At 45.9% G+C, this 23,016-nt stretch overlaps 1 protein-coding gene across 1 annotated transcript in view; it reads left to right on the top strand.

Annotated features, from left to right (window-relative positions):
* Window positions 1–23,016, top strand: part of CRB3 (crumbs cell polarity complex component 3) — a 51,539-nt gene that overhangs the window by 2,963 nt on the left and 25,560 nt on the right. The window contains exon 2 of the mRNA XM_078685410.1: window positions 9,542–9,865. Within this exon, the coding sequence (XP_078541536.1) occupies window positions 9,739–9,865 (127 nt within the window). The 5' untranslated portion in view covers window positions 9,542–9,738. The remainder of the gene's footprint in view (window positions 1–9,541; window positions 9,866–23,016) is intronic.

Genomic DNA, 23,016 nt, shown 5'->3' with positions numbered 1-23,016 from the left:
GAGTTATTTTGTGGGATTCATTCCATACTGCCCTCTAAATTAACCCCTAGTCTCTCGATAAGTCGTAGATGTGACAACACTGTGCTCTTCTGTATCAGAGTTGCTATCCTTCTACTGCACTAAGGTATACGCATTCTCTGTTGGCTCAATGGTTAGAGCGGCAGACCCTGATGCAGAGGTCTAGCCCGGGACCAGGGTTCAATTCCACGCCTCGGCGGGTCTTTGGCTCAAAAATTCCACGGACCTGATAATTCTCGCCTCGGTGCCTATTCCAATCATGGAGTCCCACTCTGCAACTCTGGGCAATAGCTTGCTTAATCTCCACAACGGCCCCCACAATGCTAAGGTTGCCTGGCCTCCACCTTGGGGGTGCCCAGGAGTGGACACCTCACAGGGAAAGCCAGGATGAGTTCCACAGCGGTATTCGTACAAGCGCCTTGAGACCCTTGCGGGTGAGTAGTGCGCAATACAAGTATCAATTTACATTACATTACATTTACATCCCTACCATGGGAGAGGCAAGTGTAAAAAGGAAGTATCTTGATAATTGAACTAAAATGTAATATCATTGCACAATGTGGAACTAGAAAACGTAGGATCAATCATGGCTTACCCACTTGACCAAATTGGTTGATCCTCGGCAACTTCCCAAAGTAAAGTTTTGGAGGACACCTTTTTTGCTTCTTTTTTTTTTTTTTTTTTTTTTTTTTTTTTTTTTTTACTCCAGTTAGCGTGGAAACAAACGCTTGCTCGTGTACTTAACATCTTTTTGGTTAGTGCTGTCTGAAGTAAACAGTAGCCCAGTGCAGTAATTCAGCTGGGTGCCGCATGTGAACAGGGTCAGGAGGGCCGCATCCGGCCCCCGAGCCGGACTTTGAGTACCACAGCCCTAGATGAAAATGACTGAGGATGTTTGTTTATTTATTACAAAGGTGGTAGGGACAGGACCTGCAGAGATAGACTATCAGTGCTTTAAGTTGGATGAAAAGGGTCTCTAAAAGGTTCTTCACCAAAAAGTATAACTAGGAATCATTCCAACTCCTTGGCATAAAAACTGTAAACTAAAATTCCGTGCTTCCCACTGCATTTTTTTGTGAATTTTCTGTTATTGATCGAAGCATCTAACACCAAAATGGACATGCGCTTAAAACAAGCCAGCCCTATTGGCTTTGCCAATGCTTGTTAGCAGTAATAAATAACAATTTTGCTGTGAATGAACAGAACTGAAAATGTTTAATTTCGGAAAACGCGACTGAATTAAACATCATTAAGGTCTGTGAAACTGGTAGCAGTCTTTGGAGTGTCTTATTCACTCATGAACTCCCCTACACACCAATTTCATTTGTAGTCTCTCACTGTTAGACACTTTTGCCCTTTTTATACCTGCATACTTCTGAAAATTTTTCATCTGCTTGACTCACCTCTTTCTGCTTCAGCACATCTTTTCACACTCTTATTCTGCATGTACTTCCTTTCATATATATCCACTTCACCCCTCCCAAAATACACCTAATTTTCTTTTTCTTTGGTGGTGTCAATATTTTGACGGCTGTGAACACCCTTACACACAATTACAATGGTCACATATGTGACTATCGCTGTTTGCTCTTAGAGAGGCCACAGATTGGCCGTGGATTTCATTTTACCACGTTTTTGAACCAGTGGCAGGCATTGGGAGAAAATCACACTGCCTTTCACTTCCCTTCCCCAGAGCTGTGTCGTGCCCGGTCACAAACATCCACCCACAAACTCAACTTGCTCGGACACATGGAGGTGACTCAGTTCACAGTATGTACCACATGAGTCATATGTTGCTTGGGGAAAATAAATTACACACGGAACATTTGGAAAAAACAAATAATCATAGGGAATGCAAGATGAAGTAAAACACATGAAATGTAGAAAGGGACTGGATTGTTTATATGGATTAACTTAAGCCACTGTTTGGAAATTGGTTAGTGCTTTTTCTTGTAAAGTTGAGGGCAATAATCTAGGGACTCTTTCTGAAGTCAGAGACCCAGTAGGAGCATACCCACTTAACACACACCTTCCTCTTCTAGTGTTTGTCCCTTCCTTGTTGCGTAGCAGTTTTATGGTGTGTCTCACTGGATGAGTTATATCCTTCCCCTGCTTATCTTTAGGAAACAGTTTTATAGGTTTCGCTTAGAGCGTGCATGCACTGCTAGTGAAAGCTATTGTAAAAAAAAAAGAACTGCTAAGAAAGGCAGGCTTGGAGCCTCCCCATTACTTACTTATCAATCAACCAGTATCTTGCAGAATGTGACTACTCACTTGTAAGGGTCTCATGTTGCTTGGTGGGGGGCGCAGGGACGTCAAGGCTCTGTGGTTCCGGTGAAGAGCCAGGTCTTGAGGTCCTTCCTGAAGTGAGGCAGTGACGGCGATTGCATGAGGTGGGGTCTTTGCTGCAAGGTAGAAGGATCTTCATCCAGCTGTGGTCTTGCGGATATGTGGGACAGTAACCAGGACCAGTTGGGCAGAACATAGGTCTCTGGGTATGTGGAATGCGAGGCGTTAGTTGAGGTACGCAGGTCCCGCATCATCTAGGACGGTGTAGGTGTGTGCAAGGAGCTTGAAGGTGACTCTTTTGTTGACTGGGAGCCAGTGTAGGTCTTTTAGGTAGCTGGTGATGTGGGGGATGTTGAGGATGAGTCTGGCGGCGGCAGCGTTCTGGATGTTGAGGAGTTTCTGGGTGATGACAACATAGAGTGCATTGCCGTAGTCGATTCTGCTGTCTTTCTTGACTCGGTGGGGATCCGTTTGAAGATCTTTCGGAACAGGCATAGTGTGTGGAAGGAGGACGGTGAGATTGTATAGATCTGGTGGCTCAATTGTGAAGGAGTCCAGGATGATGCAGAGTTTCCGCGCGTGGTCTGTGGATATGAGGGTAGACAGATGTCAACAGACATATGCATTTACTTAAGTGGGATAGAGGGCTTTAATTGATTTTTATTTTTTTAACTTTTTTTTAAGTGTTCTAGAAATTAAACCAAGTTCAGGTAAATGGAGGAGTTAACAGTGTTTGGGTGGAAGGTTGTAAACAGACCTTTTTTATGGTTAAAACCTTCGCCAGTTGTGGTGTATCAAACGATGTCCAATTTAACTGTTTTTTTCAAGGAAATTAATATCTTAAAATCTGGTGATTCCAAGAAAAAATATTTGGGTTGCCCTCCACACCATTACACAATTGGCTTACTATTGTGGATGTTAGATGGGGTATTTGGATAAGTACATCGCTGCATGGTTTATTTTCTACATCTGCTGATGATTCATTTGGTAGATGTTTGACTCTGGTCTGTTTGCATAGGTCAGAAGTGTTTCTGAAAAGTTCTGTTTTCAGTTGTTTGCTGAGCCATGGAATGTTGGATGCTGCCTTAGCGATGGATTGAGGGTGTTGCTGAGCTTTCACCAACGTGTTTCTACTAATATGTCCTTTTGCTTGAACTTTTTTAGGGATCAGTATGTGAGAATTTGCTTATTTGCTAACTTGTCCATAGTATGTTGCCAGTCTTTGTACTTGGGTGCCACAAAGGCATGTGCACATGGCATTTGAATTTAACTTCAGTCTTGACCGTCACTGGAACTCAATGGATGACTTAAAGGGCTGGCTTGATGTATTCTGACTTTGAAAGATTAGACTCCATTTGGTAACTTGAGGTTACTTGAACATGAAGTACCTTGAGCAAACAAGAGACCAGAAGGCGTTTGGCAAACCAGGAACAGTTTGTTTAATTAAACATAGCGGCTTGGAGAATAGTTACGTGGCCTTCTTTTATACAGTTCATCGTAGATAATAAGAGTTCCGGTGTGGAATGTACGTTGCTACCTTTGGAGTCATAAATTAATTGTCTAATGGTAAATACAGGTGGACCTTGACTGTGCGTGGACACAATATGGCCAGTGGGTAACATGTCCAAGCATGGGGAGGTCATGATCACTGTGTGTGCTGTACCCTGATTGGCTATATGTTCCTAACTAATAGGGCATCTGATTTTATGGTGTGTTAGGACCGCACATACCCCCACCAGACATTTGTGTGCTTTATTGGGCCAATCTCCCTTGACCATTGTAATGTCGCTTCATCTATCTGTGCGATTGATCTAAGGTTTTCTGTTCATGCGTTTGCCTTCCGGCAAAGTGTCGCCCCACCTGTGACCTATCAATTAGGGCCCTTGGTCCTAAGTCTCAGAGCTTGCCTGAATATGAATGTGCGAGTCGGGGTTAATGTGGAGTTTACAACGAGCGTTGTCGTTAATAAAGACACAATTTTGTTCTTATAAATTAATGTATTGTTCTCCATAATAGCATCAACTTTTTCCAAATTATTATTTCCCCCTCTAGTTGATTTTTCAATTACACTATCTCACTTATACCTTTTGGCAGTTACTGCTGCTCTTAATGCTGGCATTCGACAACTACTACCGTCCTAGTTACTTGCATGTTTCCCAGTTTGATGACTACATTTTAACAGCAGGTGATCCCCAATTGTACAGACCTGCACTTAACCAGAAACACAATGAAAACGGTCACAAAACTGTCAACAGTGATTTGCACCAATTGGAGATCCATCGGGGGAGCCAAGAGAACTAATTTGAGAACTAATCTTGCTCAATGGCACCTACCTCCTCACGCAGTCTCTTTGCAAGTAGTGCAGTGTTTGGATGGCAAGTGTCAGTGTCCCATTATCCATAGCATTCCCTTGAATAAAGGTGCAGCAGGCCGCACCGATGTTGGCAAACACCGCTCCCTCCATCGTGGTCATTCAGTCTAATATATATTGGTGCTGCATTACCATGAGGCAGATTGCTTGCAGTTCTTCCTTGATCGAATTGAGGCCGAAATCAGTGCTGTCCATCATTGGCAAAAGACATACAGATGATGGATGGACTGCAGAGCAAATCAAACATTCACCCTCAGTCAATAGATCGGGTTAAATCCGTCGTTCTTTTTTTGCTCACCATGCCACCCCAGTTTAGACCCAGCCAAATGCAAATAAGTCATGACCCTGTGCCTCACTCATGGGAAGAGTGCAGACTGAACTGCCAAGCCAGCTCATCCCTGGACCGGAAACAAGTATCCCGGGACCTGTTTCGGGGCGTCACCCCATATCAGCCAGGCTAGCTTGAATCCAGTGGCACAGTGAGCCCGGGACCCATGTCTGGCCATACCTGGCACACTTAGGGCGAGAAAGCAAAAAACACACAGATGATGGACGGAATGCGGAGAAAATCAAACATTCACCCCCAGGCAGGAGATCTGGGTTAAATCCATCATTCTATTGCTCACCATGCCACCCCAGTTTCTCATCATTTGGAGCATTTCCCACCTGGGTATTTGTAACTAGCAAGCATTAGCTTTTGTCTACAGGGTGAAGAAAGGTATCAACCCTCCTGCCAACACTTGTGCATCAGTACACCATCTGAATTCTCCTAGAAAGTCTTTGTACTGAGTCCAGCCAAAATAGTCCACAGTTCTCTTCTCTCTAGCCTGGCGCAGCAAGGTTGTCTTCACCCTTAAAGGGTGCTGGTATACGCTCGATAGTTCTTCTCTAGGAATGACCAGGGTCGGGGTGTGTGTGGTGACCTGGCAACTGAGTCTGCACCATCTGGGGATGAGCTCAGTGTTGACAAACCTGTTACATTGCCAATAGTAATCAACCAGCATGGACGTGCCCCATTGCATATCCGGAATGTGCATGATCGCTCTGCAATTAGCATTCATGCCCATTGGAAGCGTTACTTTACCTCTGAAACATAAGGAATACAGTGTAAGTTTGCATACAAATATGAGATTGATGTGCCAACTCCGCCCAATCAGGATAGCGCTATCACAAAAATAGCATCCTGGGAGCTATAAAGAGCTATCCAATAAATGTTTCCCTTTCCTAGCGTGCTATTGGAAATAGGTGACTTCAGCGGGATCGCCTCCGAGGCCGCCATGTGACTACTTAGCCAGGACACACAAATAGGTAATATGCCAGATTCTGTCAGTGGCACAGCACTCTGCTTCTCTTTTTACACTTCTCCCTAGTTTACTATATGCCAAATGCTTTAAATTGGATTCTGATGTAGTCTTACTCTCTGTGACGGCTGCTTCAGGGTGGACCTTTGCCCCTCGGATTCAGTCAGTTGCAGTGTCTTCTCACCATCTTTTATGCTCAAGTGTGAATCTGTCTGGGCGGGGTCTCCTTCATTTGGATGCAGTCTGGTTCGAGGTACCAATCCGCTCCGGTGGTGGCTTGCCAAACATGAAATACCTTGATAAAAACAAGAGACAAGAGGCGTTTGGCAAAACAGGAACAGTTTGTTTAATTAGACATAGCGGCCGTTAGAAGAGTTACAAGCGCAGGTTCTGAGGACTGTCTCAATTTACGATTGGTCTGTGGTCCATTTTTCTACAGTTCATCGTAGGTAATAAAAAGGTTCCTGTGATCCATATATGGTGAGGAATATAAGTTGCTGCCTTTGGGGTCATTAATTAATTGTCTAATGGAAAATACAGGTGGGCTTCGACCTTGTGTGGACATAATTTTGCCAGTGTGCAACATGCAGGGGAGCTCTTGATCACTTCATGTGCTGTGCCCTGATTGGTGCCTAATTTGGACCAATCTCTTGTGAACATTGTAATGTCACTGCGCCTATCTGTGGTAGTGATCTAAGGTTTTCTGTTCGTGTGTTTTTCTGCCGGCTACGTGCCACCCCTCTGGTGACCTATCAATCTATGACCATGGGCCCAGGTCTCAGAGCTTATCTGACTTCGTATTTGCAAGTCGGGTTGATGTGGAGTTCACAGTGGACAATGTTGTTTAATAAAGAAGCAATTTAATTCTCATAAACAAATGTATTGTTCTCCATATTAGCACATGCGTTGGTTTTGAGTTTGATGAAGTCTGGTGATCATTTTGAGAACCCCAGCATTCACTTTGTTACAATAGCCTTACCATACCATCATCAGTGAGTTGTTTAGGTCTATATGATAGTTTAAATGAGCGGTAGGTGTTTCCTCAGGAGTAAACACAGGAAGGAGGTGCATAAAAAGGTAAACTTATTGTTATAAATAGACTGTGATTTCTTCACGAGAAAGGGCACCAAAAGGAGGCTACAACAACAATAAAAATAGACATCGCAAAATCTATACTGTTTTATAGAAAATTCAGATTTTAACCTTCTTTTCTTGACAATAAAGATAAGAACACGAACACAGCCACGGGCACAGAAAAATACACAGGAAATGAGGTTCGTCCTTATACTTAAGTACTTCCTCAGTGCTGTCATGAAAACATAAATATATACTTTAGACAACCATTGAGATTAAGTACACAGTTCAAGTAGACACAAAGTTATAAATTATAAACATGAATGTACAATTGATACAAACATTAAGCACAAATACAATTCAAAATTAATGGAGACAAAAACATATAAAATGTACATACATATTGAACATCAATGCTTATTTAAAAGCTTCTTAACACAATGTCAATCCATACGACAAAATTAACATTGTCCCTATGAGGTATAACCGCATTATGGAAGAATTGATATTGTGGTTTACATTTCATTCAAAGATTCCATTATAAATTCGTAATACCTCTATGATAAGAGCTTAAGATCGCATATAGTGATAATCATTTTATATCCTCCTCTTTAATGTAGCACATTATATCTTTAACAAATTGCTGTAATTAGTTCTCTATCCATACCTTTCCACTTTTTTTTAACAAGGAATTCCCCCCTCTAGTTTTAGGGAATGCTGGGAAAAAACAATGGAAGCTTAGTAACGATGGGTTACAGAGAACAAGAAAATCTGGTAAACTGAAATTAACCTTGTATTTATCTTCGGCTAGTACTGTGATATATAAGAGTTTTTTAGATCTTTTGCCATCCATGTGATAACTTAGGAGAGATATGAAATATAATAATTCTTCATGATAGTACAAATATTGGTATGGAGATCGAACTAATTACAGCAATGTTGTTAAAGGTATAATGGGCTACATTAAAGAGGAGGATATAAAATGGTTATCACTGTATCTAATCTTAAGCTCTTATCATAATGGGCTACATTAAAGAGGAGGATTTAAAATGGATATCACTGTATCTAATCTTAAGCTCTTTTCATAGAGGTATTGGGAAGTTACAATGGGATCTTTGAAATGTAAACCACAGTATTGATTCTTCCATAATGAGGATATACCTCATATGGATAATGTTAATTTTTTCACACGGATTGACATTGTGTTAAAAAGATTAATTTTCTATAAAAACAATTTAGATTTTATGATGTCTATTATTGTTATTGCGTTTTTGGAGCCTCCTGTTGTTGCCCTCTCTCATGAAGAAATCGCACAATGTATTTATAACAATAAGTTTACCTGTTTATGTTCCTCGATTCTGTGTTTGCAATTGGTTTATTGGGGCTTTTTGAGCGATTGCACCAGGAGTGACCATTCTTCTATTTAAGGGAACAACACTGAGTGTGGTGAAACCTTTTCACAATTGTTCAACTATATTTTTTGTGGTTCCTTAGTAGTGATGCCTACAAGCTGGTGTTTAGCCCAATAATTGACACAATGAGAAGGAGAGAGCGTCATTCTTTGTGCTTTGTACTAACAAGCCTTCTAATTTAGTGCCACCATCGATAAATATACATGGTTAGGCAAGTGAATTTCCCATTGGCTTAGTTGTGCGACTGGAGTGGGAGACAGGTCAGCATAAGTGCCATCCATGCTTAGCCAGTTCTTCACTGAGGCACAAGCTCAAATTGCTCAAATATTCAAGATTTTCTCAAATTCCCTTGATATATTTTTTTGCAAAGGGTGCATTTTGGTGGTCGTTAAAATCTAGCTTGCGATTTCACTGCGGTCTGTGGGGCTGATTGAAGGGCGCCCCCACAATTACAAATCCATTCCAAATCCCAAAATGTACATCATTATATGGCTGCCATTAACTGTAGGTACATGTAACCATCAATGATGATATTAAACTATAAGGGGATTAGATGTAATTGACCTGTTTTAAATATAAGTTTTAAAGACTTTCTTTGGAAGTATTTTGGACATACCGTTTTTGGAAGTGCTCATTAATGTTGGGGATCACATCCTTTGGGATGTTCAGTATGTGTGAGTGCGGTGTGTGACACATTCTGGCTCTGGAAGCACTCTGCATGTGGCTACGTTTTTCACTGAATTGGTCCATATATGACATTTTGGCTTTTTAAGCATCCAGTATGTGAGGCAGCATAGAATGCAAAATGCCTTTTAACACGGCCATGCATCAAATGTTCTCTGCGTCTGGGACAGTCCTGCATTTGATCTGCCCTGCATGTGAGACAGTCCAGAATTTGATCCACTCTGCATGTGGGGCAGTACTGCTTCTGTTATGGTGTGCACACAGAGCAATAATCCACCCTTTAAAGGCTGGAATGTTGCACATAAAGCACAATTCAAAATGGTCTGTTTGATTTCTAGGTGATATTGGTAGGCTGATTTGCTAAGCTAACTTTATTTTCTCTGTGCTTCCAGGTGTATTTGGTGCCTTGAAGCGGATTTCAGAGGTCCTTCAAACAGTCTACCCATGTGGTTCATTTGGATACTGCCTCTGCCGTGAAACCAGACCTCTGAGTGTGTCATCATTGAAGAGGGACTTGTGGTCACTGTTTGTAAGACTGGGGGTGTAGCGTGCACCCCCCCCCCTTTCCTTTGAAACAGAGTCTCCAGTGATGCACTTGGCATCACAGTACTCCTCCTTGGCGTTCATAACTGACTGGAAGATGGCTGGTTGGACGGTTCATACAGCACTGTCTGCAGTTTCCTGGCTTTCTCTGTTACAACTAGTTCTGAGTCAAGGTAAGCCAGAGTGATGTGCTTAGTTAGTGGTGGGGGAGATTGGTGGAAGAAGGGAACCCCAGATATAATTAAAGTTACAATTCTGGTCTAAGGTGACGTTTCTGGCTAGCAACATGGTTTGCTGCGCTGCGAGGATTACTGTCCAAACAGCCCTGCCTGATCTGGATGCTTTGCTTGATTGGGAGAAGTCTGTTTGTGGCAGGCATCAGTTATCTAAGATATAGCATCTAAGAATTGAAGGATGTTGCTATAAACTACTAGCTTTCATAGAAGAACTCTAGATTATGAGATGTGGGGGGGGAGCCAATCCCCCATCAAGCTCTCTTTATGTTACTGTAGAGCTTAGTGGAAGGGCTTGAAGGACCTGAAGCTAATTTGTTTCACCGAACGTCGGTGTTTTAGGTTGGCGCATACATTACAGAATTTGCTTTGCAGTGAGGCATAACCATCCAAACCTGCACAGGGCATGTTTTCAGGTAGGGCATGGAGTTCCGCACAGAATGATCCACCAGAAATGTTCTGGATGGACTAGGTGCTATCTCCCCCAAAATATTTTCCTTAATGGTGTGCGGACACCCTCAAAATTGTAGAAGTACATGGGAACTAATACAAATCCAAACCTACGTGCTAGTTTTAGAGGATGAATCGTAAAAAGAATGACAATCCCCAGAAACAGAACGCGGGCAATGATTGACCCCACGTCCAGATCAGACTTCACCTGTGACGAATGGAAAAAAAGCATCAATCTGTCCTTACGCTACCACTACAGTGACATCCCTACTTAGCATTCCCTGGGCAAAATCAGAAAAAGGTATCCGCGCCTGAAGACTGCCTAAGAAGTACACTCGCGTTGTATGGGTGAAGTAGCCAATGCTACAGAGCTCGGTTAAAGATGCTCCTTCTCTCTTCCTCTATCTCCTCACCTGACTCCATACCGGGGCACTGTCCCTAATACAAAATACAAGAACGTAGAAAATGCCCACAGATCACCTCACATAGCTGGACACTTCTCATAGGTGATTTTCCATTTGGGTCAACTTTCAGCTCCTGGCTCGGTGACCTTGATTCCCAGGCCTCCCTCAGTGTGAAAGAACATAGTCTGCCAATTATCAACGTTCCTTACACATAGTATCATCTCCTCCCCAGTGTAACTCTCCTAAAACAAAAGGCTATTTCTAACTAACAAAGACGACTTTCTACAACTGCAACAGAAGTGTGAGAACAGAACAAATTCAACATGCACATGAATTTCACTAACAAGCCTTGCCTGAGAGCTTCCAAAGAAAATACATTTCAGGCCTAGAAAAATCGGCCAACATAAGAGTGAAGCACATAGACCCTTCAAATACACGTATAAGTGAACATTTCATTTGGGCCTTTTAACACTTTTGTACATAAGCCCATCAAATGCATTTCAATTGCAAGTAACTTATGAAACCCTACACATTAAGCACAATTAGTCACATCTATGTGCAAACTTTAATCTGGTGCACGTCGAAACAAATGCATATTCACAGCACAAATGCCACGTTGTTATGCACGAATGCCACGTTGTTTCTTTTTATGGCGCGAAACATTCTATCATTACACTTTCACATGTTATTACTGAATATGATCTAATAACCATATGTTATCGCAACAAAAGAATATATATGGATGGAAACTATCCATGATTATGATGCAACCCTACAAACGAAAGAGCACAATTGCACTCCATCTGGTGTCTGGAGTGAGGATCTCTGTGGAGCATCACAGGGCAGTACAGCTCTTTTTGAAAATGTCGCATCATTTGATTGATAGCATTGTTTCCCTCTACTGTGACTGAAGTAAGTTTTCTCCTATGATGTGATGTTCTCTCCTTTCGGAAGGTATTTAATAATTTACAGCGGAGTGAATTCCATATAGAGGGGTTATGGTGGGGTGGTCTTACCCAGAGGGTTTGTAGGCCGGCTCTAATTCGCGCATGTCCAGTGGAGCAGGAATGTTGTAAAACTGCTCCCCCGACCATACTGTTGTTTTAATATACAAGTTTTAATCGCATGACTAAGCTTGGTCTCTACTGACTCAATTCATCAACGCACCACTCTTTTGATGTTCAACATAGTTATGAAGCCATCATTCCAGAATCTCATCACAAACCCAGGATCCTCGTGAATCTCTGCCCTTTCTCTGGTTTTTGCAGTGTTATGAAAATCCTTGAATCTGTGCTCCCCTCACTCAGTCTCTTTCCACATCGTACCTAACAACCGCATGTGACATCCATTTCAAAAGCCACCCTCAGGGATGTGTGGCAGTAGCTGCGTTCATCTAGGAATTAGGGCCACAGCTGTGTGCTGATCCTGATTGACCGCTCTGTTTCCATAGGCACAGTTAATTCTGTGTTATCTTAACATCTCAGTGGGCATTGATGGCATCACACAAGTGTTTTGAATTTTTACTTTTGAAACACAATTACAAGTAAATGTGGCCTTTTATGTCATCTGTCACTAATGTCCAAAAGGGAAGTTCCAAAATGAATTGTTGTCATTGATCATCCAATTTCTCTGAGGGACAGTCTCTGTAGGCCTGCTGTTGGTTATAGCATGTATGCGGGTGGCACCTAGCTATCCTTCAAAATTAGGACAATGATAGAAGTTGCTTAAGTTTCTCCGACCCCCACCTATACATCCAGAGATCAGTGAGTACCAGCAGGCTCTGCCTTTCTTTTTTTTAGCTCCAGGATACCTTCCGGGGTGAGTTGTTCCCTCTACAAATACTCGTATAACAACATAAAGCAACTAAGACCATTGTTCTACTGTTACTCCTATTTTAGCCTTAACCTCTGTCGGGTCACATGCCCCACTTGTTTGAAAAGGCTCCCTTGAGCCATTGAGCGGACGAGCTTGTGGAGATGCACCTGTGTGCCTGTGAGAGGTACTGAGACCTGAAAAGATTGTGGCAGCCTGCTCAGCAACCCTAAATAAAATTCGATTTTATCTGTACTGATGACGGATGATATCCAGAAACACTTGTCTACAGATTTACAGCACTAACCTGCACCAACTTTGGTGGACTACTCCAGTGAATTTTGAAGTGTGCATTTACCATGAACTGCATTGACCAGAATGCTAAGGGGCGAACTGTGCTGGGAGGTGAAACAGTGTGCTCCCACCCCTTCCCACATGCCACACCAGCCCTGGCTCCCCTCTGATCTCACTGTGCCCAAGCTTCTGCTTTTTAAATTTTTTAAAATTTTCTTTTTATTGATGACCAACTGTAAATATTCATTGACATCAGTGTGTATATATTACATCCTTATTACATTAAATGCACATATTGGAATAGCCAATGGTTGAACAGTCAAACAGTTCAGACGAAAAGATGCCTCTCCTTTGACCGTTCCATTTCTACAGTCGGGGATATACACAAATCTCCATGCCAAGCTTCTGCTTTTAAACTGTCACCAGAACGTTGATGTCAACCTGAACTTTGTGCCTCAGACCAGTACTGCTGCCAAGATGGCCTTTGACAATCTACAGCTTCAATACTCTTTCCTCCTGATGTCCCACATGATTAGTTGGATTTCAGCAATTTCCAGGTCTATGCAGTTTACAAATCCTACCCAAACTACAACATGTGTAGAGCCATGCAGCTTTCTTTAGCCATGGATTTAAAATAACCAAAAAACTAGTATCGGAATTTACAAAATATCTGGTCGGGAAACTGTTTTTTAGATTATCTTCCAGAGAAGAACTGAGTAGAGACATACGATATGTTCACGTTTGACCATGCTCCGGATGCAACGCTGCCTTTAAGGCGTCAGGCCGTGCATCATTCAGATTCTTCTTTGCTCCACGAACACATGTTGTGGAGTGGAAACCAGTGGTGCGGTGCGAACGAGCACCATAAACCTGGAAGAACGGTGGTTTATGATTCAAAGAGTTTGGAACAAAGATGGTGTCAGGCCGGTTTTGAGATGTCAGAGTTTTCTCCTTGCCTGTGCATGGGGTGAGGGAGTGCATCCTTGCCATCGTTAGTCGGGGGCGACGAATATTGGGACACCTCCCCCTCAAAGAGGAGGTGCCCGATGAATTGGAGCATGTATGTGTTTGAGAAGCACACTGTGGCAGGGGCCCTGGAGCAAAGCTGAACAGGCAAGAGCACCCTAATACAAGCAGCCGTTTCAGATGGCCCTGTTGTGATGGCAGAACAGTGCAGTTGATGAGACCTACATATGTACAAGAAAGATTTCTTGGATCCCTGGACATTCCATAAACATGTGAACATTGTCAGCTTTTTCTAGACTGCATTTTACACACCTCAGCACTCTTTCATTCCCCCAATTTTGATAATTGTAGAGGAGTCTAATATACCTGATGTGAAAAAAAGGTGATTTCTCCTTAAATTGGCTGCATGGACTGTAGGGTAAAGAGTGTTAAAAGATATTTGCCATAAATCTTCTAACTGCATCCCTGGCAAGCAACTTTTCCACAGCTCATCTGGCAGTCTAAAAACACCGTCCGATAAATCCACCAATAGCCAGTACCATCTGGACATTTCCTTTGTTCTTGATAACCCCTGGATTAAGATGGTCTCTAAATTTTTCCATGTTCCTATATCCGCCCCTGCTGTCTGGAACCAACTTTTAACTTGGAGATATGTAATCTTCGAGACTTTATTGTTCGACACCTTCACAAGTTTGTCCCAAGGAATCAGCTCACACTCTGCCACCAAATGTTCCCACCTCATCATGCTTGCCGCTTTTAAAGGAGATGAAAAATTATCCTTGTTTTGGGTCGATGTGAGTAGATGTATGACAACCATTCTTGATAATCCAATTCAGGTAAGCTTACCTCTTCTCATTTTTGGGGTGGTAGTACAACATGAAAGTTTGAGTAAGGATAAAAAAAAACTGTTTTTTTATTTAGTTCTCCTTGCTCGGAGGGAGATTTGTACAAATGGTATTTGCAATCTTCCACCTATGGAGTCAGAGAGGGCAAAGTCTATTAAATATATTATCAAGTTAGACAGAGCAGTAGTGAGAATTAATTTGGACCCCAGTACTGAAATGGTTAGAGTTAGAGGGGTAGATGTCTATGTAACGAAGTTAGCAGTCCAGTAGCTGGGGTGGGCGGAGCTAGGTGGGCAGAGGGGAAGAGGAGGGGACAGGACAGGAAAGGGCAGTTAGAGTAGGGACGGGGTCGAAGCAAGAGGTATAGAATAAAGCTCCTTAATTAATACACTGCGTCCGTGTGATTTAGTAGCGCGACGCTACAGCTGGCGACGAGGGTGGGATCAGGTGACCCACCAGCGACATTGGAGAGCGAGAAAAGAAGCTGACCCGTCCAGAGCCCCGGCTGAACGCGACCGCTGCCTGCGGCGCCGGTGCCCTGTAATTGCCGCCGCCTCCAGCCCGAGGCCAGCGGTAGAGAACCTGTTCACGACCAGGAGATCGTGTGTGGCCGCGTTAGAGCAGCGGGAAATGAGACGCTGCCCCTCTGATGTCCGGCGCTTCGCTCGCGCCAAAAAAATCCGAGGAGTGTGCCCCGAAACGAAGATCGAAGAAAGAAGGGTCTGGGAGCCTACCCCAGCCCTCCTGAAGCGTCCTGCACGAGCGAGGAGTGCAGCGAGAGGTGAGGGAACTCGCGGAGGCGCTAGAACAAAGCGCTGATGCCGCCGACACCGGGTCTCACCCCCGATGCGTGAGGAACAGCACGCTGCGGCAAGCAAGACGCGGGAACTTGCATTGGCCTACCTGCACGGTGGAAAGTGGCCAGAAAGTGAAGAGGAACTGCCAAAGCCTGGCTGCTGGGGGGAAGAACCCTCGGTGAGTGCCAAGAGTGACCGAGTGTGGCTGAGAGTGCAGAGGAGCCCAGACCTCGTGGGTGACTGGGGGCGGCCATCTTTGAGTCAGGCACCCTCAAGGACATCCGCCCTGTGCAGAATACAGGCGGCCATCTTGAAGTCAGGCATTCAACAGAAAACAAGCATTGGCCATAGAACACAAAACAAGCACTGACAAAGGAACAAGCATTGGAACACAAACAAGCATTGATAGCCACAAGAGAGCAGACTTTGGAAACGCACGCCAGCCGCTGACGCAAGAAGCGGACGTGGGCGCCAAAACCCATTGTCAAGATGTCTAACCCTCCCGCGCAGAAGGACGTCAAGGGAGGGACCCACCTGCGAGCCCCAGAGCCATTGTCAGTCACAACAGGAAGCAGCATGGGACTAAAATGGCAAGAATGGCTAGAGGACTTTGAGGACTATATTGAAGGGTCCAAAATTGAACCAGACAAAGACAAGATCATAGCCCTTCGCAACCTAGGGGGGCGCGAAATCAGCAAGGTCGTTCGAGAGATCCCAGCCACAGATGGTGACACCTATGATAAAGTAAGGACTGTTCTAAATAACCGTTTTCTGCATAAGAGAAACGTCGACTATGAGAGACACAAGTTTCACCAGCAGCGCCAGGGAAAGGAAGAACCACTGAGCTCTTTCATACATCGGCTGCGGCGGCAATCCCAACATTGTGACTTTACCAACTTCTCGCCGGATGCAGCCATCAAATCTCAAATAATCACGGGGTGTCACTCGGAGTCACTGAGACGGCGACTGCTGAGAAAACCTCAGGAACTAGCAGAGATCGAAGAAAACTCCCGACTGTACGACCAAGCCGAAGAGAATGCGGCGGAAATTGAAACAGGACCCAGTACCAGCCGTGAACACGCCAACCGCATCACTGAGAGACGGCAGGATCGGCGCGACAGTGGAAGACGTCACCCGCGAGACAGATCGCGGCGCTCCAAGTACTCGCCCAGGCGACGCCCGGACTACAGAAGGAAAGTATCTGGAAGAAGAGATCGCCGACCTGAACGCACGAGGCGTTGTTTCAGGTGCGGATACGACTACCCCCACATCGACTCCTGCCCTGCCATGGGCCAACGGTGCAGAAAGTGTGGTCGATCCAATCACTTTGAGGCCATGTGTGGAGACTACCACAAAGAAAAACGCAACGATGGTGACAGACAGGATGGGTCGCAGCGGCCCTCTCGATCGGAGGCCAAGCGTCATCACATCAGAGCAGTTCAAGAAGAGCCTCCTAGATCTCCCACGTCTTCACACTCCAGTCACGACTCTCGGCGCTCCCGTTGGGACCGTCGTTCCCCCTCAAGAGACTCAAGATCGTCCTCATCCAGGCATTCATCTTACACCACCGAATATGTCAACTTCGCTGACCATGATCAGTTCAAACGCTATCCACGCCTCCACATCAAAGTGGGCAACCATGCCGCCAAGTTCATGATGGACAGCGGAGCATCGCTCAACTACATATCTGTTGCTGAGCACGACCGAATGGACCCCAAACCACGTTTGCATTTCGCGCCTGTCCGTGTCTACACCTGGATGGCGAAGAAACCTCTCCAATGCTTGGGCAAGTTTGACACCACCCTCACGCATGGCAAGCTCTCCATCCCGGCAGTTATCCATGTAATTAAAGGTCCTGAGGCTGACTGTCTGCTGAGCCTCCCCACGGCGGAACGTCTTCAGTTGGTGCACATCCTCTTCAACGTCCATGACATCTCGGACTGTGCCGGAAAATTCCCTTCCCTCTTCCGAGGTCTGGGGAAGCTGAAGGGTCGTCAAATTCACTTGCATATTAACGAGCAAATCAAACAAGTGGCTCAACACCCGCGACGAGTGCCATTTCACCTGCAATCCGCGGTTGAATGTGAACTGCAGGAACTTCTAGACGCCGACATCATTGAGCGCACTGCGGGCCCCACTCCATGGGTGTCCCCGGTGGTTATCGTCCCCAAGAAAGGATCCCAAAACAAAGTCCGTCTCTGTGTGGACATGCGTCTGCCGAACACAGCTATTGAGAGGGAGAGACACCCAGGCCCTCACCTGAGCGACATGATCACGGCCCTCAACGGGGCAACCGTGTTCTCTAAACTGGACCTGAACAAGGGCTACCATCAGCTCGAGCTTGACGACAGCTCTCGCCCCATCACGACGTTTGCCACCCATCTTGGTCTTTTCCGCTACAAACGTCTCAGTTTTGGCGTCTCATCAGCCGCCGAGATCTTCCAGGAGGCCATACGTCTTGTCATCCACCACATACCTAACGCTCTTAATTACAGCGATGATATCCTGGTCTACGGTTCGGACACGCAAGAGCATGACACCGCCCTTGATCGTGTCTGCCTCGCTCTGATGGAAGCTGGGTTGACTCTCAACAAGGACAAATGTGAATTTCATCAGTCGACCCTGAAATTTTTCGGACACATCTTCTCAGCGAGTGGCATGAAACCAGACCCGGACAAAATCGCCACGCTCAACAACACCAAGAGCCCGGCTGATGTCAACGACTTGCGTTCCTTTCTCGGGATGGCAAGCTACTGCGCCCGCTACATTCGTGACTACGCCACCGTAAGTCACCCTCTGAGGCTCCTCACGAAAGCTGGCGCGCAATTTGTATGGACCCCGGAATGTGAGCGTGCCTTCAAAGACATCAAACACGCCGTGGAATCAGCCAAGTGCCTCTCCTATTTCAATCCCAAGAGGAAAACGGAAATCACTGTGGACGCAAGCCCCGTGGGCTTAGGGGCCATCCTGGCACAGTACGACCATGAGTCGGATCAGAGGAGGATCATCGCCTATGCCAGTCGGAGCCTAACGGACCCTGAGAAACGGTATTCCCAACCGGAGAAGGAGAGCCTGGCTGTCGTGTGGGCGTGCGAACACTTCCACATCTTCATATTCGGGAAACACTTCACGCTCATAACTGACCATCAGGCACTTGTCACGATCTATGGGAATCCCAAGTGCAAGATGCCCCCCAGGATCGAGAGATGGGGCTTGCGGCTGCAAGAGTACACGTTCTCGATAATTCACAAACCGGGGAAGGATGAGAATCCAGCTGATTATATGTCTCGCCACCCCCGAGACTCGTCAGAGACTGCACCCTCCATTGCGGAGGAATACATTCACTTCGTGGCCAATCATGCTCGTCCACCAGCCATCCCCATGCATGCCATTCGGGAAGCGACCAACCAAGACAGCATTCTACAAGAAGTGATAAAGCGCACCCGAACCAACAGATGGAGATACCACCCGCAGGAGGCAGAGGAAAGCCCTGCCGTCAAGAAAGAACTACAAGCCTTCCGGCATGTCTCCGACGAACTCTCTGTAACCGGTGACGACCTCCTCCTCAGAGATCACAGACTAGTTATACCAGCGACACTGAGACAAGGAGTGATCGACTTGGCCCACGAAGGTCATCGAGGAGTCGTCTCCACCAAAAGAGCACTGAGAGAACGTGTCTGGTTCCCAGCTCTCGACCAGATGGTCGAGGACACATTGAAGGACTGTCACCCATGTCAACTGACCAGCCACAGTAATCCACCTGCACCTCTACAGATGACCCCGTTGCCTGATGGGGTATGGCAAGAAGTTGCCATGGACTTTTATGGCCCCTTGCAGTCCGGGAAGTATGTAGTCGTCATCTTGGACGAATACTCCAGGTTCCCAGTGGCCCAGTTCATATCATCCACCAGTGCCGCCTGCACCCTCAAGGTGCTTGAGGAAGTCTTTGCTACTTGGGGTGTCCCCAGGGTCATCAAGACGGACAACGGGCCCCCATTCAATAGTCATGAGTTCAGCGACTTCGCGAAACACATGGACTTCCAACATCGCAAAGTCACGCCACTCTGGCCTCAGGCCAACGGCACTGTGGAAAGATTCATGTCCACCATTAAGAGAACATTCCAGCAAGCCACGGCCGAAAAGAAAGATCTTCAGTCGGCACTGAACGAGGTCCTTAGTGCCTACAGGACCACTCCTCACTCGACGACGGGCCAATGCCCTGCGGCTCTCATGCTTGGGAGGACAATGAGGAATCGGATCCCCACATGGGACGGAGCCCTGAGAAAACCTCCGTCGGATCAACAGCACAGAGACATGGTCATAACAGATCGACACCGCAAGGACAAGATGAAAGAGTATGCGGACCGCAAGCGAAGGGCCCGGTCCCCCTCCCTGAAAGAAGGCGACAGAGTCGTTGTCAAGCAGGAACAACGCCAAAAGACTGATTGTCGTTTCAAAGATGAGCCCCTGACAATTATCCAACAAAAGGGCACCATGGTGACAGCAGAATCAGAGACACGAAGAGTCACCCGCAACGCTTCTCACTTTAAGAAGTGCTCTCCTGAAATCCGTGAAAGTACACCTGTAGTCCCCACACCCGAGTGAAGGGACAACCCTGAGGCTGTCGCACCCGACACCGGACCTTCACCTACAGAAGAACCCTCACCTGAAGACGTCGTGTCCACACCGGCGAGACCCCGCCGTCACGTGCGGCCTCCCAAGAGACTGATTGCAGAGATGGACTAATCTCTATTTCTTTCATCTGTTACTTTATTAAGAAAGGGGGAGATGTAACGAAGTTAGCAGTCCAGTAGCTGGGGTGGGCGGAGCTAGGTGGGCAGAGGGGAAGAGGAGGGGACAGGACAGGAAAGGGCAGTTAGAGTAGGGACGGGGTCGAAGCAAGAGGTATAGAATAAAGCTCCTTAATTAATACACTGTGTCCGTGTGATTTAGTAGCGCGACGCTACAGTCTACTGAAACAAATTGTAATAGAGGAAGGTCCAATAATTACGCCTTTTTCTAGTATCTACTTTCTGTGTGTTGTGCAAATTTGTCTAGATAGCCAGCTGGAAGTTTAAGAAGAAGAAAATGGGATTTTATGCCTTGGGTATAAATGATCTTCTGAGGCAAGGGCGCACACAGAGTGAGATTTTAGAGGTTCAACCTAAGGCGAATTAGGACAACTACAAAAAAGATTTCTTTCAGCTACAGTCCAAGAGCTCAAAGAAGGTGACTGATGACCTAGAGTAGGAACCCATTAGCAGTGAGAGAGGGATGCAAGAGGTGTTGGAGGGCATACTGCAGAAGCTGCATAAAGTGGAAGAGGGCATCTACTGTGGTTAACATCTCCATGACTAAGGTGGAGACTTCGAAAAAAGGAATGCAAGTCTTAATTTAAATGTTGGGGCTAGGTAGACTCCATCACAATGGCGAGGGAGAATACATACCACCAACCTAATGGTCTGCCTGCCCGATTTGGATGCGGGCGAATCATAGGTTTGGCTTCGGCAGGGACTACTGTCATCGCCATAGCCAAGCCTCTCTGAAGGGCTGTCGGAGAATATCTGCCCACCCAATTAAGATGGGCTGACTAGAATCCATTTTTTTACTGTGTGCGCGATGAGGAACAGTAAAATGGTGATAATGCTTCCCTCCCCGTGGGAGATGACTCCCATGGTGAGGGGGAACATTGCATTTCCCCCCCCCCCCCCCCCCCCCCCAATGTAAATCCTGTTTCTGTGTATTCTTTTTGAAAATAATAAATCTGTTTGGTAGAGGACTGCATCAGTATGACACAGCAGTGCACTAAGCAGCAAAATGCATTGGCACTACTGTGACAGCAGTTCCTGCCAATGCCTTATAAATGGCTGCTGCCTGATTGGAGGTCATTTATAAATGTGGCGGGTGGTCCCTCCACCAGTGGGACAGTCATTTACGACGCCCCCCCCCCCCCGACGGAACGACAGGCTGTCTGCCCATTTATAAATCACCCCCCTTAGTTCCAATGTGCTTCTGATGGAGGGATGTGAGAGCCCAATGTAAGTAGAGGTGAGGGTCCAACGAAGCTTTCATAGTTTAATTTGAGGAGCACAGTTTTCTTTAGACACCAGAGTTCCAGAACTAGAAAATTGGAAGCTTTCTTGAAATGTCAGAGAGGTGAGGTACCCCACGATTGCCCCCTCAAACCTCTGTACACGCGATGAAGTATTTGGCGCTCAAAACTTCTTCCTGGCTGCCCTTGGTGGTACTGGCTACTTAAAAGTGCCTCCAGACAGTTTCCCTGCAGCTTAGGTTCGCAGACTGATTGGGGAAGGGACATAGAGGAGGATATAGGGCCAAGCTCACCCTGTCTAACCAAGTGTCCACAGTGGTCGGGACCTGTGTGGGCCTGCTGAGGAAACTGGCCCCTCTCCTTTCATTTTCTACTCTGTGGATGGTGGTGTCGGCAATGATTGTGTCCTGTCTGGACTACGGCAATGCCCTGTATATTGGACTTCCAGAGAAGCTGTTCAGCAAGCTACAAGTATCTATGAACGATGCTGCTAGGCTGATCTTCAAGCTCCCTAGACGCGCACATGCCACACCTTTGTTGCAGCAGCTGCACTGGCTCCCGGTAAACATCGCACCAGGTTTAAGGTCCTTTGCATCACCCAGAAAGCCCTTCATGGACATGCCCCAGTATACATTAAGGAGTGCCTGGGGAGTAATGTGCCAGGATGTACCCTTCAGTCGTCCGAGGCAGGCCTGCTGGCCTGTCTGTGGTTCAACAAAACTACGAAAGGCGGGCGAGCCTTCTCTGTCCTGATCCCTCAGCTATGGAACAAGCTGCCAGAAAGCTTACGCAAGGAACCTGCCCTACTCCCATTTAGGAAACACTTAAGGCCCTTCTCTTCACAGAGGCCTAGGAACAACACACTCTTTGACCTGGTGTACTAACAGTCAGCCGATGGTGGGGTTTTAGCTACTCTCTCTCAGCGCTAAGAGACCTGCAGGTGATTATGCGCTTTATAAATCCCAATTAACATTATTATTGCGGCTCTTATGGACCCTGGTGTGCCGGACACTATGCTACAAAAAGCGGCCCAGCTGAAGCAAAATCTTTCAGTGTGTATGCCGCATTCTATGGTCAGATGCAAGCACTGGGAAAAGATGTGCAGGGGCTACATTGAGAATTGACACCTATGGGTGCTGCCTCCTCTGTTCGGTGCTGCTTCTTCTGCTTTTCCATACTCTCCCTTACCACTGTTGTCCTCTTGTCCTTTCTTCTGCTACCTTCTGCTTTTGTATCGTCTTTGACTTTTCCTTCTGGTCTCCCCCATTCCTGGTCTTCCTTTTTCGTTTCTTACCTTCTCTACTGTCTTTCTACCTCCCCTATCTTCTTTTGTCTATAATATGGGCATTTTTGGTGCGAGTTACCAGATTCCAGCATCAACGTTCTTTGATAAGTAATCAGAGTACATCCCTTTGGTGATTATGTTGATTAAAGTTGGGGTTGCAAGAATGGAGGCTTTGTATTTTTTTTT

Source organism: Lissotriton helveticus, chromosome 1_1 (assembly GCF_964261635.1).
Source record: "Lissotriton helveticus chromosome 1_1, aLisHel1.1, whole genome shotgun sequence".
Lineage (NCBI taxonomy): Eukaryota > Metazoa > Chordata > Amphibia > Caudata > Salamandridae > Lissotriton > Lissotriton helveticus.
The sequence above is the reverse complement of the archived record's forward strand: the minus strand, read 5'-3'. Positions and strand labels throughout refer to the sequence as shown.